At 31.3% G+C, this 16972-nt stretch overlaps 1 protein-coding gene across 1 annotated transcript; it reads right to left on the bottom strand.

Annotated features, from left to right (window-relative positions):
* Positions 1-1977: 1977 nt before the first annotated feature.
* On the bottom strand, positions 1978-9923 carry PGAP3 (Per1-like protein PGAP3). The gene is made up of 7 exons (XM_074175415.1): positions 9446-9923; positions 9236-9384; positions 9030-9182; positions 6664-6788; positions 6462-6601; positions 2573-2777; positions 1978-2361 (listed from the first exon to the last, which is right to left on the bottom strand). Exons 1-7 carry the CDS (start codon positions 9570-9572, stop codon positions 2283-2285), a joined length of 978 nt encoding a protein of 325 aa, XP_074031516.1. The 5' UTR covers positions 9573-9923; the 3' UTR covers positions 1978-2282.
* Between the last annotated feature and the right edge of the window lie 7049 nt (positions 9924-16972).

The raw sequence follows: 16972 nt of genomic DNA, 5'->3' as shown, positions 1-16972 counted from the left end.
ACAGGGCCGGATTTGGAGGTCTGGAGCAACAAGAGAGAGGAGGCTTCAAATTATTTTTCAAATAAAAGAATAGTATATTGTACAAGTGAGAAAAATGACAAATATGTCATTTTCTCACGCATTGTATACTGTACTTTTTCTACGGTCGTGTTGTTTTCAAGTATTGAAAATTAAAATACATATATAATAATACTTATATGTCATCAACTCATTTTTACATTTTATTCAAAATAGTAACAGTTATATTTGAACAATTTTGTAAAGTAATTCCTGGCAGGTCGTTTTGTTTCAACATGTTTTCGGTAATTGACATAACAATTCATTACTGACTTGGGTTATCGTGATAACAGTGAGAAATTATTTCTTACTGTAATGGCGGAGATTTCTCACTGTGTGAGAAATCTTTTGGTTTTGAACGTTTGAAAGCTATGAGAGAAGTGGGACATTGTATAGCATCCATAGAAATACATTTTTCCCTAAGCCTTTCAAAAATTGGTTGCCAACAAATAAAATCATTTTAACAAACATATAAAGAAAAATATTGTTTGTGCAATTGTTTACGGTAAAAATGCGAAAAAAGACTATTTTGAAAAAAGGTACATACAGATATAAAACTTTATCAGACTAGTCAGAACAGAACATAAAGCAGCTGCGCTTATCTATAGTTACAGTGTATACATACATGTTAACAGTTTAGTAGACATATTAAAAAGATGCAAGAACGGTGATAAAATGAGATATGCAAGTAGGTTGTAAAACCTATATATTTGTACAAGTAAAATAAAGTAATTGTACAATAATACCTAGAGTAGTAGAAATTCTTCAGTAGAATAAAATGTATTTTTTGTAAGGTACTCGTTTCCAAATAGCTGAAGTGCTCTTATAGCAGATGATACCCTGATAACTTGAGGAGTCCTGACCAAGAGCCAGTCGAGAGTAGGGTAATCGCAGTTCATTACCATTATTTCTGTACTATATCAATCAGCTAGGTGCGCTGCAAATTACTGATTTTTTAAAATAATTTATGCAGGTAGATTACAATATGATATAGTTTTTTTTTCATTGGATTTTCTTTTTATTCTTTTTGAAAGATCATGATAAGGCGAGGCTATTGGTGGGCCATTTACGTTATGAAAATAGTGTTGGCTCTTATTAAAAAAATCAATTTTTCAGGTGCTTTTTTCTGGGAATAGGACTGTTCAATGTTTTTAAATGAGTAAGAGATTGAATAATATTGGAGCAATATATGTGAATACCCGTTGTCCAATGGTTTTGCTTGCTTGTGGGTTCATGTCAAACGATTCTATGAAAATATTCCTTACTTTTCAAAATAAAAGAATGGCACCATACCATATTGCAGAAGAGACTTTGTAAAAGCATAATGTAAGGTTTTTTATTATTGATACTGAGGATATTTCGCAACTTATAAAATATATAAGTCCTCTTGATTTATTTATACATTTCTCAACATGTAAATCCCACTTGAGGTGTGTATCAATTTCTATGCCTAGGTAGTATATTTCAATAAGTCTCAATACAAAATAAGGTGATTCACAATATTATATAGAAATATTACGTCCTAATCAATATTAAGAAATCAAACAAGTAACAGGGCCATTTGATGTTTAAATTATTGTTTTCCCTAAAGTTTGAAGATATCTTGGTGATCCCAAATACTATTCATAAGCATATGATGGTAGAGACTTGAAATGTTATTAGTTCAAATATCCGTTTACCTTCTACTATTCTACACCAAATTGTGCATCTACTGGAAAAGTGAGCATAAACGAGCAATTTCAAACTGAAACTAGTTATTATTCACATCTTTGTGAGGTTAAACTATGAAAACCTAGTTATGAGTTGAAACTACAGCTTTATTTATTTTCCTATCCTTTCTCTCTATGAAATAATATTGTGGTTGCATGTTGAATCTAGCAGATATCTAGAACAAATCTGGTAGGTATGAAAAATAAAACAATAGATCAATAATTTTTATTCACAAATAAATGGCACAAAATTATGAAACTAACAAAAAATGGCCACTTGTATTGTCAATATTGATATGACTGAATGATTACAGAAGTTTCAGTTTTCTAAAAGATGTCTATTGGTATAACCCAAATGTTCGTTACAGTTAATTCACGTCTCATCAAAAACTTGAACTTATGTATATTTGGTTTTTTATTTCACCTATAAAATGAAATTCCTCGTTTGTTGATGGCAAGGCGGGCCAAGCTGCCTTTACATTTGATTTTCTTTGTTTTGACCCACCTGTGCATATCTCAAGGAACCTTGCTCTTACCATTTTCTGGTGATTCAATTTCTTTTTTCCTCAGATATCGGCAGTCATCGATAGCAAAACTGAAAAAAAATCACAATCTGAAACTAAGTAATTTGTACGAACAAGTTAGCATTGCATGGCAGTTTTTATGAATCTCTAAGTTTTAATTTTTTATAAATATAGGTGATTTATAAGAGTAAAACGATATATCTTCATGAATAAAATAAAGATGTTAGGAGAAGGAGCTATAATGATTCATATTACCAATGATTCAACAGAAAAAACACTCACCTGTATATGAGGATAATCAATGGTGCCGTAGATAAATGCCATAAAGAATGGTAGTCGAAGATGTAAAAAAAAGGAGGACGGTCGATGATTTCCAGCATCATAACAATACCCGTTAAAGCCACATAAATAGCACATTTCCATACATACCGCTGTCTAATTCGGTTATAAGTGCACCAACCAAACCAACATATGGCAGTGAAGGTTCCTAAAAATTATTGTATTGGATCATTTACTCATGGAGTTCTCTAAGGAATAGTTTTTGTTTAAAATTTGTTTACACTAATATATTTTGGATCAGCTGCATTAAATAAAATGAATAAAGATATACCAAGATTCTCTTAGGAATCTTTTTTACTCGATATTATACTTGATGAAATTAACAAACATCCTCATTTTGAAAAATGTATTTCTACTAGACAGATTAAATAGACTAATATATATTCTCTTGGGAGCCTTCAAAAGGGTATATTACTGACAAAATAAAAAAAAATAGGGTTACACCTCCATAAATATTTAGGTAATGAGATTTTTTGATCTGCTTAAGGATAATATAAAATGACTAAAATGATAATCATCTGATGAATAATTTCATATTGAATATTTTTCACGTTATTCAAAGGACCTGAAAATTAACTTAGCATTTGTAAGAGTGTTTACAAAGTTTAACAAAATATGCCATGTCATTAATTTAACATTTCATTAGAGATTAATATCAAAATAATAATATTAATTTATTATTATAATTAATATTCTGACTGTACTCATGTTTTGGCAGTTAGATGTTTTGGAATCTTGATAATAGATAAGTTAATTTATTTAAAAAATCTTTCTTTATCCAAAAAAGGAGATTACATAAAATGTGATAAAATTTACAAAAAAGTAAAATAATATGATACATGTATGTACTTCACTGATGTACATAAAAAAATTTAATATTTGTAAACTTGACAAGGAAATAAATATGTTTACTAATTTTTTTTTCTTTGCACATAATCAACTCTAGCTATGTCTGTGAGTCAGCAATGAATAAGGCAACAATGATTTTTCTAAAATCAATGCCAGCAACGAATATATAGGGCAAATTTTATGCAATAAGAAAAACTGCACATTTCAATATCATCGCAATTCTGTCACATTAAAATGAAATAGGTATTTCCCAACACACTCAAAAATTCGGTGTGAAAATTAAGTGTGTGTGTGGTTTAAATTTTTTGGCTTTGGGAGAACCAATTAGCCAGACTGTTTTAATAAAAAACTATTTGAAAGTAACATTGAATAGTAGCTCAAACATAGATTTTTTCCCCTCGTTTTTTGCTTTTGAATTTTCATTTCTGTTTGTTTTTGTATTTATTTTTTCTTTTTTTTCTTTTTTGTTTTTGTGAAAATTAATGTGAATGAAAAATGAGCATAAGAAACAATTAAAGCTTTTCTCCTTTTTTGATTTACAGGTGATAGGGAGTAGTGTAATTTTAAAAAATGGATTTATCTTCTCGTTTTTATATGGATAGAATATAATTTATTACATACATAAAACAACAGTTTTAGATGAGTCAGATTTACTAAGCAATTAATGAAAAAACCCACTGAGCTGAAAAAAATAAACTGTAAGGAATGTATTAAACAGACTAAACTTGAGACAAAAAAAATAAACACACACTAGCAGTTTTCAAACGAAAATTTCCAAGTAACTCTTTTTTTCCTTTGAGAGTATATAGAATGTTATTCAAATTAATGTGAATTTCAAATTTCTTTTTCTTAACATCTGTAGTCTCTTCAACGAAATTACGAAATTTTTATTTCCATATATGAAAATTTTCAGATGCCTTTTTTCTTTGTTTTGTTTTTATGAATTAAGAACTGTCCGATAGTCATTTTTGGAAGAGTGCCTTTCAAAATATATTTGAATCTAATAATATAATAAATTTGGAATACTTTTGATAAATTGTAATTTCAACTTTCGTCCCACTTTCCTTCCAAACTTAGGACTTCTCTTCTCTTCTTCTCGTGTGTATTGCTTAAAAATTTCCAGATGAAATCACAATTAAAAAAAAAGGTTTATTGTCTAACAGGAGTGATCCCAATTATAAGACAAATATAATTAAGTTTACAGCTATGACTAAGTATAAGTACAATGGAATATATCGAATAGCATATAAAATCAGCAAAGTAATAGAGTAGTATATTATACAAACAGTGATACATTCATATAATAATAAAAAAAACATATACTGTACAATTCTAATAGAATTGGCAGTGTGCAAAGAGTTGAAACACAGTATTTCACTTATGGGTTGAAATTAGATTGTAGTTCGACTTGCATAAAAAATAGTTTGTTACGAATTATATATTTGAAGCGCCCAAATGGCACAACAAAAATATCACATTCTGAATAAAAACTATTATAAATTTTACAGATGTTATAAACTGGGGATTTTATCAACACGTTGATCCTAGGCAAAGGCAAATAGAAAAATATTTCGTTTTTACTACTTCGTCTCGGTACGTGAAAATCTAGTTGAGATAAAAAATCTGGGCAGTCAACCAGATTATAAATCAATTTATATATGACTATACAGGCATAATATGCTCTTCTGTTTTCTAAGGATAATAGGGCAAATCTATTTAGCAAAACTCTATTATCAATTCCTTGGGATAGGTAAGCTCCATCCAGTTTGTAAGCCATGTATTTCATGAAGATTCTTTGACAAGATTCGAGTTGCTGTATATGCACATTAGGTGGCCAGATTAGGGAGCCATATTCCAGACGAGATCGAACATATGCATTAGAAAGTGTTATAAAACATTCTTGGTTTTGAAAGTCTCTACACGTCCTGAAGATAAGGCCAAGCATTTTTTTTAAGAAGATGTGATTTGATTAATTTGTGACGTGAAGCTAAGTTTCTTATCGAATATGATGCCCAGATCTTTAGTTTCTGTGCTTTGTTCTAATATGACGTCATTTATTGCATTGTCAAACTTTATATTGTTGTGCTTGAGGGTGTATTTCATAAATTTACATTTTTGAATATTCAGTGGAAGCTTGTTTAGTATGCACCATTCATGTATCGAATTAACTTCCTTCTGCAGAATAAGACAGTCCTTGGTTGATTCAATGGGTCTGAAAATCTTCAAGTCATCAGCAAAGTCATGTTACTAGAGATATTTGAAACAATATCATTTATAAACAAAGAAAATAGAAGAGGAACTAGATTACTTCCATGAGGTGCACCACTAGTTGAAGTGAATTCGGTTGATTTGTGTCTTTTGTGTTCTACAAATAGCGTACGATTCTGAAGATAAGACTGTAGTAAATTCAACAGTTGACTATCGAAACCAACAGAAAAAAGTTTATTCAGTAGAATTTGATGGTTCAATTTATCAAAGGCCTTTGAGAAGTCTGTATAAATTGTATCCACCTGTAGCTGTTTATAAGTTACAGTATAAAATACGATTTTATTAAATTTGAATTTTATTTTTTTTCTAAATTATAATTTGAACTATAAATTGTCATTTCCGGGAAGAACTTTTTTCACGTAATATATAAGAATATATAGGTACTTATTTTCAATTTATGTACAATACTGAATTGAACTGAATTTTAATTTTTTTCCATTCATTTTCCATTCTCAACCTTTTCAGTGAGACTTTTTGAATGTGTAAATACTTTTTACATATTATTGTGTTTTTTTTCTAGAGAATAATTGACACAAATTCGATAATCTCGATCATAGTGGCTGACAATGATTTCAGAGAAATCATTTGCAAACTTCAAATACATACTTCATCAGTTTTAAGATAATATCGAAAAGCCAATTTCATAAAAATTTCATGATCCTACTGTGTCAGGAAAAATGAAAGCAAGTTGTGAAGACATTTTAAGACAACTTACCAACAAAGATGTTGAGTTCCATATTGTAACCATAATCAATTTGACCCAAACTGAGATATCCGACATGACTAACCAAAAAAGCAATGAAAAATGTTGTGATAGTGACTAGAGCGAAACGAGGTATTTTGTCTCGGAGCAATCTGAAAAATGAATACTTTGAAGAAAAATAACTAGAGCGAATACCTAAGCGAAGGTAATTTACCTCACAATCATCACGTAGCAATTCATGAGCACCATGGAAAAGGCACTGGCATAATCTAAAATCTCTGTCAATAAAAAATCTCGAAAGTGGAAGACAGCTGACCAAAACCAAGCATGAATTGAAACCTTGAAAGAATTTCAAGAAATGAAGAATTTCAAGACATTTTTTAATCTGAGCATGCCATTTTTGGTACAACATATAAAGGATTTGGGAAGAAAGCTTTCAAGCTTTCTATTTCTTCAAAGAAAAAAAAAAACTACATACAATAAAAACCCTTCAAATAAATCACCAAATTTTTTAATGATGAAGAAGTGGAAAGATAACAAGCTTTATTCCCAAAAACTAATCTCACCTTCAAATATTCCCTTTTCGATTTAAATATAAAGGGTCTTCCTGATAGTCATGTAAATATTTAATAGGATGATTTTATGGATGATTCTGAGAAGACAACTCTTTATTATTTCAAATTTTATTTTACCCCCGTATACTTTTGAAGCTATTAAAAATTTCAGAGAAAGAGCTATGCATGAGAGGCTTTTACAATAATTAGAAAAAAATTAAAATTTCTTTATGATGGACAAAATGGCTCTGACAGATCTAGCGATACCAAGTCTGCAGCTTTAGATTTAATTACTAAGATACTATTAAAAATACATTCAGATTACTTTTATCACTAGATCTGTGCAAAGCTTTTGATACAGTAAATCATAAGATTTTAATTAAAACATATTGGCATCAGAGATAAAGTGTAAGTGAATTGGAAAATGAAATAAAAATGATCTTTGTGCCATTTCAATGTGACTTGATTTCCATAAACTGACTTATACTTCAAAAAATCTAGTTATATGTATATAGGCAACAAACTAATGCCTGACGCCTCAAGTACACCTCTCATTTACAATAATTGTAGAATTAAATATGAAAAAATCTCAAAAATCTTAGGATTACACATAGATCACACTTTGTCATGGACTGTACATATTCAAAATTTGAGGAAGAGAATATCACCAATAATAGGAATTTTATTTAAGTTGAGATTCTTGTTATCTTCAAAATATCTAAAAATTGTTTTATTTCCGTTTTATTTATTCAAAACTTCAATATTTAATTTCTGTTTGGGACACTGCCACAAAATCCACTTCGAAAACATTACAAAATAAAGCGATAAAATGAATAATTTTTGTCACAAGTGTGACAAAAATTACATGTAATATTTCTTAATCTACAAGAACTGTTGAAAATTACTACCCCCCGCTCGGATGCAAGAATACAATCTTCACATCATCGACTCCCGAACTAACTCTTTCAAAAATACCAGGATCATTTCTGATTGTGTTACACCCAGCAAATTGAATGTCTGCAGCTGTTTGTAGTAATCGGATTGTTGTTGATAGGTACCAACGGAATTGTTGAATTTTTTATTGTTTCGTAAGTCCAGTGAAGTACGCTATACTTTTATTTCGGCTACATTATTAACTTTTAAATTTCCAAAAGTGTTATTGTCGAAATTTTTTTCGCCCCATACCTTTAAAACAAAGCGCCCTATGAAAAATTATCAAAGGACAAAATATCCTTAGAATAGTTCAAGGAACAGTCCCTTAATTTTTTTGCCGCATGTTTAATAAACACCCTGTATATAACTTGCCATTCCTAGAACCAACAACTAAATTATTCATACCTGAAAATTACTGATTCAAAACAAAAATAAGTATTTTCATTTGTTTGACAAAACATAAATATACACATTTGAATATCTCTTATACTTTCAACTCTGATTGTCATGATCACTTCATATGAAAAACAAACCCTTTAAAAATTATCCAAATACATAGAAAGGTTGGTAAAAATTCATTATGCTTTACTGAAATAAACATTTACAATAGTCTACTCGAATACATAAAGAACATTAATTCTGCAATAGAATTCAAAAAAACTGTTACACAGTATTTTTATCTGTCCAAGATGATGATTAATTACATGAACATGAAAACTTTTAAAGTTGACCTGTTTCTAGTGAGAATTGATTGTTTGTATCATTTTTTATTCTTATTGTTATTTTATTTCACTCCCTCTATAAACATGTACAATTCATGGAATTATTAAAGTCAACATTATTAATTTCAACTTGTCATGGAATGGCTATAAAAACGTATTGAACTTTCCTTTTAATGTTACCTTTTTTATCCTAACTTTATTATTTTTTGTCAAGGTATTTGCCCTAAAAAAGATTTCACCCCATTCGAAATATACTTTTTGAGACTATGGATTTATTTTCTCAGAATGATCCTTAGAAGTGCCCCTTAAATAATTACATAATATGTAATTAAAACAAACTATAGATTCTGGGACAAAATATGAATTCTTACAACGAAAAAAGTGTGCCATAACCATGTCAGTGGACTATCCGGTCTCACTTCAGCTCGAAATTTGCGAACCATCTTAAGGTGGACATAACCATTCAATATGGAGAAGACTACCGAAGCAGGCTCTTGCATCCCCAGAATTCGTACAAATGGCCACTGATAAAATCAGAATTTCAATATATGAAAAATGTATCGATAAAACTACTCACTTTTCCATGGAACTGTGGAGTTCTCCACTTTCGCTCATGAAAAGCGTCAACAGTTTTCCACATACAATTATATCTACATTCATCTCCGCATGACCACTGAGTCAAATACAAAACTGTGGGCTGATCATAATTTTTGAACCCCACACCATCTACAAATATTATTTTCAACAATTTTCAAATTGAACCCAACCTCAAAGAATTGTCTCTCACCATCTGTGCAGTTGAGAAGGCTGCATTTTTCTAAACATCTTTGATAATATGGTGAATGATCACCAGCTGAACAGATTGAGTAGTTGATGAGTATTACTATGATTAAACATTTGAAAATATTATACATTCTTCCTAAATTCAGACTTTAAATTCCAAGCAGAGTTGCCATTTAATTTTTTAGGTTATAAAGTAACCACTTCCTAAACCAGACTTTTTGACAGCAAATATTTTTTAATATATTATTTTAAGCACATGTTGAAGTTATTACCTCAGAAAAGTAGACTAAGTTGAACTTATACACGTAAAAATGGTTGTATATCTTTTGGTCATATTCATGATTGACAACACTGATATAGTTAGGTTTACAATAAGGATAAGATTCAAAAGTACTACTGAAAAACCGATTAGATATGTAACACGATTTTTTGAAAACTGGTGAACCGATCGTCAAAATACTAACCGACGATTTTGTTGTGATGAGACTGCCAATTGACAGATATATAACAGGTTTGAATTTGGAATATGTGAACAGAGGACATGTGACAAACCTAGAAAACCTAACATAAGTAAATAAGTAAGAACTTTTAAAACTTTGAAACTAACAATATCAAACAACGATTCGTTTTTGTTCATCAATTTCAATTTACCCGACCCTTTCAGCTGGAGTTTCATTTGTCATAGCTCAATAAAAACGGGTTCCTTTCCAATCATTTTTTAAATAGAAACACGCACTTACAATGAGGAACAGTACGAGTAAAGTCACGCCCGAAGAAGCCATTGTATGGCGAAACACGTGTTGCGTTTTTGTGAAATTATTCAATTAAAATCTCACAATGAAGTGTTTTTGAATACCTACGTATTTTCCTTTTAACACTAATAGGTATGTACACCTAAACTTTCGAACAAGAAACTGTATTTAATTAATAATCTCAAAAAATGACCCAGTTTCCCTTTTACAATCATTCATTCCTTTGTTTTATCAAATGCGAATGATTACAGACTGGAGTGAAGAATATTGAAGAAATTTATCGTCAATTTATGAAATTCTTAGGGGCCCTTTGTGAATTTTTATTGATTTTCATCTTACTCGATTCTTCAAAATTCGAAAATAACTCTTGAATAGAAGCGCGCTAGTATAGTTCAATATTCATTTTAATCAGTATAAGATTGATTGATTCAAAAATATAGGGTCACAGTGTATGATTTTCAGTCTCAACTGTTGACTCAGCATAAGACTTAACCCAATAACACACAGCATTCTTGTTCCAAAAATAACCAACAATAATATATTTTTCATGTAACTGCTGTCAAAAATTATGGTTAGTAGCAGTTAGGAGTGGTTATTTTTAGAACATATCCTAAGAAATATTACTGGAGTTTTTTCCCCAACACCAAATCGTTATTTTTACACCTCGACACGTGTTTCGATCACCAAGTGATCATCTTCAAGAGGAAGATATCTTCCTTTTATCTTCCTCTCATCTTCCTTTTATCTTCCTCTTGAAGATGATCACTTGGTGATCTAAACACGTGTCGAGGTGTAAAAATAACGATTTGGTGTTGGGGAAAAACTCCAGTAATATTACTACACCAAAAGTTCCAAACAGTACATCATAAATATCCTAAGAAAACGAGGTGTGTAATCACTGGTGTGTAATCACTATAATGTGTGATTATTAAAATTATTTGTTTTGGTCAGATAACATATATATTTTGTAATAGTCTATATAGTAACACAAAAAATAGTTGATTACCATTTCAGAAATTTCCATTACCACAGTACGAAAAATATCAACTTCACCTGCACTAAGTTTAGATACTATATATCCAAAATACTAAATCATTTCATTATGAGGAATCCATGCCCACTTGAAACGTGAATGCTCTCCTTTTGGAATATCCCAAACATAAGTGTGTAAATCTTGCGATGAAATTAGTTTATCAACATATTCTGTATTCATCTCATCATCTGATTGACTCATATTCAATTCTGAATGAATCACACCTTCAGCATTCATCGTGGTATCTGCGACTTGCTGAGATGAGTCGTGGTTGTCCTCTGGGAGTCTTTGAGATTTACCACTCTCAAACTCACTATCATCAGTAAGATCTCCGCTGCTTCCTGTTGGTAGATACCCAGGATCACCTCGTTGAAAGTCGTGTCCGATCGGTGAAAGCATTTTTGTGCCGGCCAAAGCGGACACCCGTGTCTGCTAGGAGTAATCTGGAGGCCAAGGCGGACACGGGTGTCCGCTCTCATTTTTTGTGTTACTTGAATATAAAAAATGAAAAAAAATTGGGGTAACTAATAATTACATACCAAATGATGTGAATTGTCAAAAAAAATGGTGGCCCAGATAAAATTTTGATAAAAATCACATGGCGCTTAACCTGTTAAAACAGAAGTAATAAAGTAGTATTCACAATTTACCCAATGTATGCTGACACCTTCCACAAAATATTCAATTTCAATATATTATATTATTCAAATGAACATACATTTAAAGTATTTTTATAGATTTACCGAATTGATATTTTGGCTAAAAAATGTAAACGCAGCAGAATACAAACCTCTTGAGTATTAACTCCAAGCTCCTATACAGCCCGGTATTCAAAAGTATTTATTTTATTAATACGCTTTTATTAGCTTCACCTGTATGTATGTTTGTTTGTCAGTTTTTTTGTAACTCCAGAATTATCGACATTATTGCTTGATCTATTCGCAGGAGATGGCGCTGTACGTAATCTCCTTTATATAATTCGAACTCACTTTACATGTATTTCTTCATTTGAAAATAGTACATTTTTATTATTATTTTATCACGCTTTCAATAGCTTCACCTGTATGTATGTGTGCATGTTTGTTTGTTTGTAACTCTCCTTTTCATTTCATATTTATTCCCGTTGAAATGCTCGGGATCTGTATTTGACAGAATTATCGATATTATTGCTTGATCTATTCGCGGACAGATGGCGCTGTACGTAACATCCTTGATATAATTCGACTTCACTTTACATGTATTTCTTCATTTGAAAAAAGTATTTTTTTTATTAACACCCGCGCCTGTTGCCTTATTTGTGACCCTCCTTTGCCCGCCTGCTGCCTTCCTTGGCCTTGGTAGCTGATTTTCAGGCTCCCTCTCCGGAATCTGAAAATATCAATTACTGATCATTTTTCTAAATTTTTTCTAAACAATTATCAATCCGAATTCACAATTACATGACCAGTATGATAATACATATATTTTGTGATATACAGATTAATTGGCCTATTGTCAGCTTTCTGATACGAGATCAGGTGCTGTTGAGGCCCAGAGGGAAAATGCATATACTAAGAGTGAGATTGAGATTATTATATTTCGAATATTATGAAAACTGTCAGTTGAGTACTCAATATATTAATGTTGAGATAGCTTCTCTTTTATTATTCTTTTGAATGACGCCATCGATTTTGTGAAGTCAGTGATCCGGAATTTATTCAGAAGATTTCCGTGCAGTATCTTATGGGAGGGTATAGTTATAATTCCTCTTCTACGAATATTTACATTATGAACATGGCTTCTAAAGATGATTTTTTTTGTGTAAATAAAGAGCTTTTTCGTATTTTATTAAAATTTTATATAAGAAACAGGTTATATGAAGTAGTCTTTGATTATACATATTCATCCAATTTATTTCCTTCAGTTTATGCGACACTTTCTGTCTTCGCCTTATACCAAATATCAACCTTAAACAAAAATTTTGTAATTTCTGAATGAGTCCAGAATCTCTATTATCTATTATATATGCTATCATATATGTTCATGTGTGAGAGAACAATTGAATCAAACATTTCTTTCTTTGTGCTTTGATTTAGAAATTTTCTCTGGGGGTAGATCATTTTCAAATTAGCATAGCCAATTTTCAACTTTGATGTGACGTGCTCCGTGAATTTGATTTTATTGTCAATTATCAAATCCAGATTTCTAGCGGATGTTCTGAAAGAAATAATCTAATTAGCTATACTAATGTTCAAAGATGCCTGCAATTCTTCTTTGATTCTATCATTACAAAAAAGTATAACCATGGATTTTTTTGGATTGATTTTCAATAAATGTTCATTTGATACTTCAAAAAGTTTTTGCAGATCATAGTTGAGGGAATATTTTGCTGCTGCAGTATCTGACGGATTAAAGGAAAAGTAAAGCTGCGTGTGTCATGTGCGTATACTTGCAAAAAGTTAATGACTTCAAACTGTGCAGTATAAATCGCATAAAATAATGGACCCAAAATACTCCCTTGAGGTACACCAGTGGTGACAGTAATCGCCTTCGATGTCTCATTTTTATACACTACTCGCTGTAATCTGTTCGTTAGGAATGATTTTATCAAATCGCAAGCTCGCACAGAAAAGCCGATATGATTTAGAATTGCCAATAGAATTCTATGATTCAACATATCGAACGTTTTTGTGTAGTCCAGGAGTACCAGGATCGTTGCCTTACTTTCGTCCATTCCCCTCAGAACATCATCTGACACATCAGTTAATGCAGAGCTACAGCTGTAACCTGGCCGAAAACCTGATTGTTTCGCTGGTAAATAATTTATCGAGTTGATGAATGGTACTATTTGAGACTCAATGGCTCTTTCGAGCACATTCGAAAGATCAGGTAGAATCGAAACTGAACGTAAGTGTGAAAACTCTGATGGTGAACTTATTTTTTGCAGAGGATTGACGAGAGTTTCCTTCCATAACTGTGGAAAATAGGAGTTTTGTATACAAGAGTTAATAATATACGTTATATGTGGCACAATAAAGGTGCAGCATAGTATTATTAGAGTAATATTAAGGTTATCACGCCCAAATGCGTTAGGCTTAATACCTTTCATAGTTTGAAAAACAAATTCTTCATACACCTCCATGAAAGTAAAAAATGTGATAATTTTTAGCAGTATATTCAAGTAGTAAACTAGTGCTTGGCTGGCGAGAGTTTTTACATGAGTCAACAAAGTACCGATTGAGTGCCTCAACGTCCTGTAGTTCTTCTGGTAAAGAAGCATTGTTTTTCTTTTTAATGTTTAGTTTTTTCAGTTCTTGCCATCTTTGTTTTTGATTGAGTTTTTTAAATTTATAGTTCAGATAAGCTTTTTTTCGGCTCTTACAGCAGCAGTGACAAAATTTCTCATAGTTATGTAATGTTCCCTATGTTCCACCATTTTTGGTAACCGATAACGATTGAGTGATTCATTCCTTAGTTTTTGTATTCTGCGAATATTATCTGTTATCCATGGACTATATGGTTTTCTTTTGTTTTTTACATATCGAACAGGTGCATGATGGTTGAAAAGTTGTTAAAAGCTGTTAAAAAAATAATTTTCTGTTCTATGTTTTCAATCGAGGAGAAAATGTCCCATGCTATGTTTTCGAGGTCCCTTTGAAAACAGAGCATGTCCATGTTACGTAGAGACCTAAAACTGAATGAATAATCGTGACGGCTTTCAGTTCTACATTCATGGAACAGTAAACGAGCATGTGATCAGATATATCAAGATCCCGAACGCCAGAATCAGAAACATCTTGAGAATTGGTGAAAATCAAATCAATTAATGTTGAAGAATTGCCAGTTATTCTAGTGGGTTGGTTGATACTTTGTAATAAACTAAATGTGTCTAATAGATTCTTAAGAGTAACCACATAGTTATCATCATTCATGAACATATTGACATTGAAGTCACCGAATATCATAATGTCATCTGTTTCAGTGAATAATTCAGTTAAAGTAGGTATATAAGGTATACGGCTGATTGATCCCAAAGTTTAGATAAAATGAATATAGTTTAAAGAACTAAAAAACACGCTTTTGAAGAACATCGAACTAAAAAGTTAAAAATAATTTTTTTTAAATAAGCTCAAAACAATAACGAACGAAAAATACTAGTATTATTGTGAAAAAAGCGTGGGAGCTTTGTACCATATTTTTTGTATATCTGTTTAAAATCTGTTTTTCCGTTAACCAGCTGTCGCACCCTCAGAAGTCGAAACTTGTGCGAGCTAAGGATTAACGATTAACGATTAACGTGTGATTCCTAACACGGGTTGGACGATAGTAAGTGAAGATCGATCGTTCAGACTAGGGCTTGAACCACCGACCAACACGGCAGTCAATTCGAGCGAGTGAACAAAGCACCCACGCCGAACCGCTTGGCTACCGACCAATCAAGCCCCCGTAATTGGTTATTGTTTTAATCCTATAAAAAAAAATAAGTTTTTTGTTCGATGTTCTTTAAAAGCGTGTTTTTTAGTTTATTAAACTATATTTATTTATAAGGAAATGTGGAATGTCGTTGAATGTATTGTATATTAGTAAGCAAGTGAAAACAATAGATAACAATGAAGAAATGAAAATATCATGTTTGTTATAAATTCACCCAATACTGTCGATATTAATATCAGAATCCAAATTACTATTATCGAAAATCATTACTACTGGATCTTCAATCTTCAATGGTAGCAAAATCACTATTTGAATTTTGCACCTCAATAATTGTTATTCCTGACTTTCTCCAACTGTCTTTTGAGGTATGTGCCTACTTGCAGTTTCTTCTTTTGTTAATCTAAATGTAGGTCAAGTTTGGTGATGTTTTTTTAGAGCGTAATATCGAGAATATTTTCATTTACAATCATCATTCTAAATCCAAAATCATATAAGTATACAAATTACATTTCGTACCGAATACGTATCTTCGCCTTTGTTTGCGAATGGTCTAACAATAATCTATTTTATTTCCTGTCGAGTACCCATCTGTTTTTTCATTCAGGTTTAAATTATCAATTCGGTATGTTTCTGAAACACATTACAAAAAAATCGATTCGATGAATCCCAGAAACAACGAGTGGTGTAGAATTCGGCCTCGCCCACCAATCTCCCACGCATTCATTGATGGTGCGGCAGCCGGGCAGAATCGCGCTAAATTCTAAGAAGCCGCCCACACTTTTATGACATTGCACCGCTTTGCACTTTTGACATTTCCGCAACATGTCCCACCAGCTGGGATTACGTTGAAGACATTGTCTGAAATTGAAATTTACTAATTCATTATTTCGTTCACGCGGTCGAAAAGATTTCAACACAAAGAGAAATGTTTATTGTCATAAGAATTAGGATACAATGTCCAGTGGGAATTCAAAAAAACGTTCATTTGTGTTGCGTTGATGGTTTAAAATTATGTCTATGTACCAAAAAAACTTATACACAAATACTTTTATACTATATGAAACACAACCTGAATTTATGAAAAAATTAATTCTTACAAGTATACCTAATAAGTAAATTAAAAGGAAAAGTGTTGACTTTGATATCGAGTAAAAATGAACTCACTTCGTGGACAGAAATTAAAAGTTTAATGAAAATTTCATTTTCGGATCAGATATCTTTCTTTTGTCTTTTACAAGAATTTAATTTTTTAAAACCAAACCTAAAAAAGCCCGTATAATTTTAATATTAGACGATGGTACTTTTACAGTAGATTGAAAAATTGCTCAAATAG

The sequence above is a fragment of the Leptinotarsa decemlineata genome, unplaced genomic scaffold (genome assembly GCF_025532065.1).
Source record: "Leptinotarsa decemlineata unplaced genomic scaffold, Ldec_3_MD MMD2_tig00001019_RagTag_RagTag, whole genome shotgun sequence".
Classification (NCBI taxonomy): Eukaryota; Metazoa; Arthropoda; class Insecta; order Coleoptera; family Chrysomelidae; genus Leptinotarsa; species Leptinotarsa decemlineata.
Note: the sequence above shows the minus strand (reverse complement) of the source record. Positions and strands in the feature narration are given on the sequence as shown.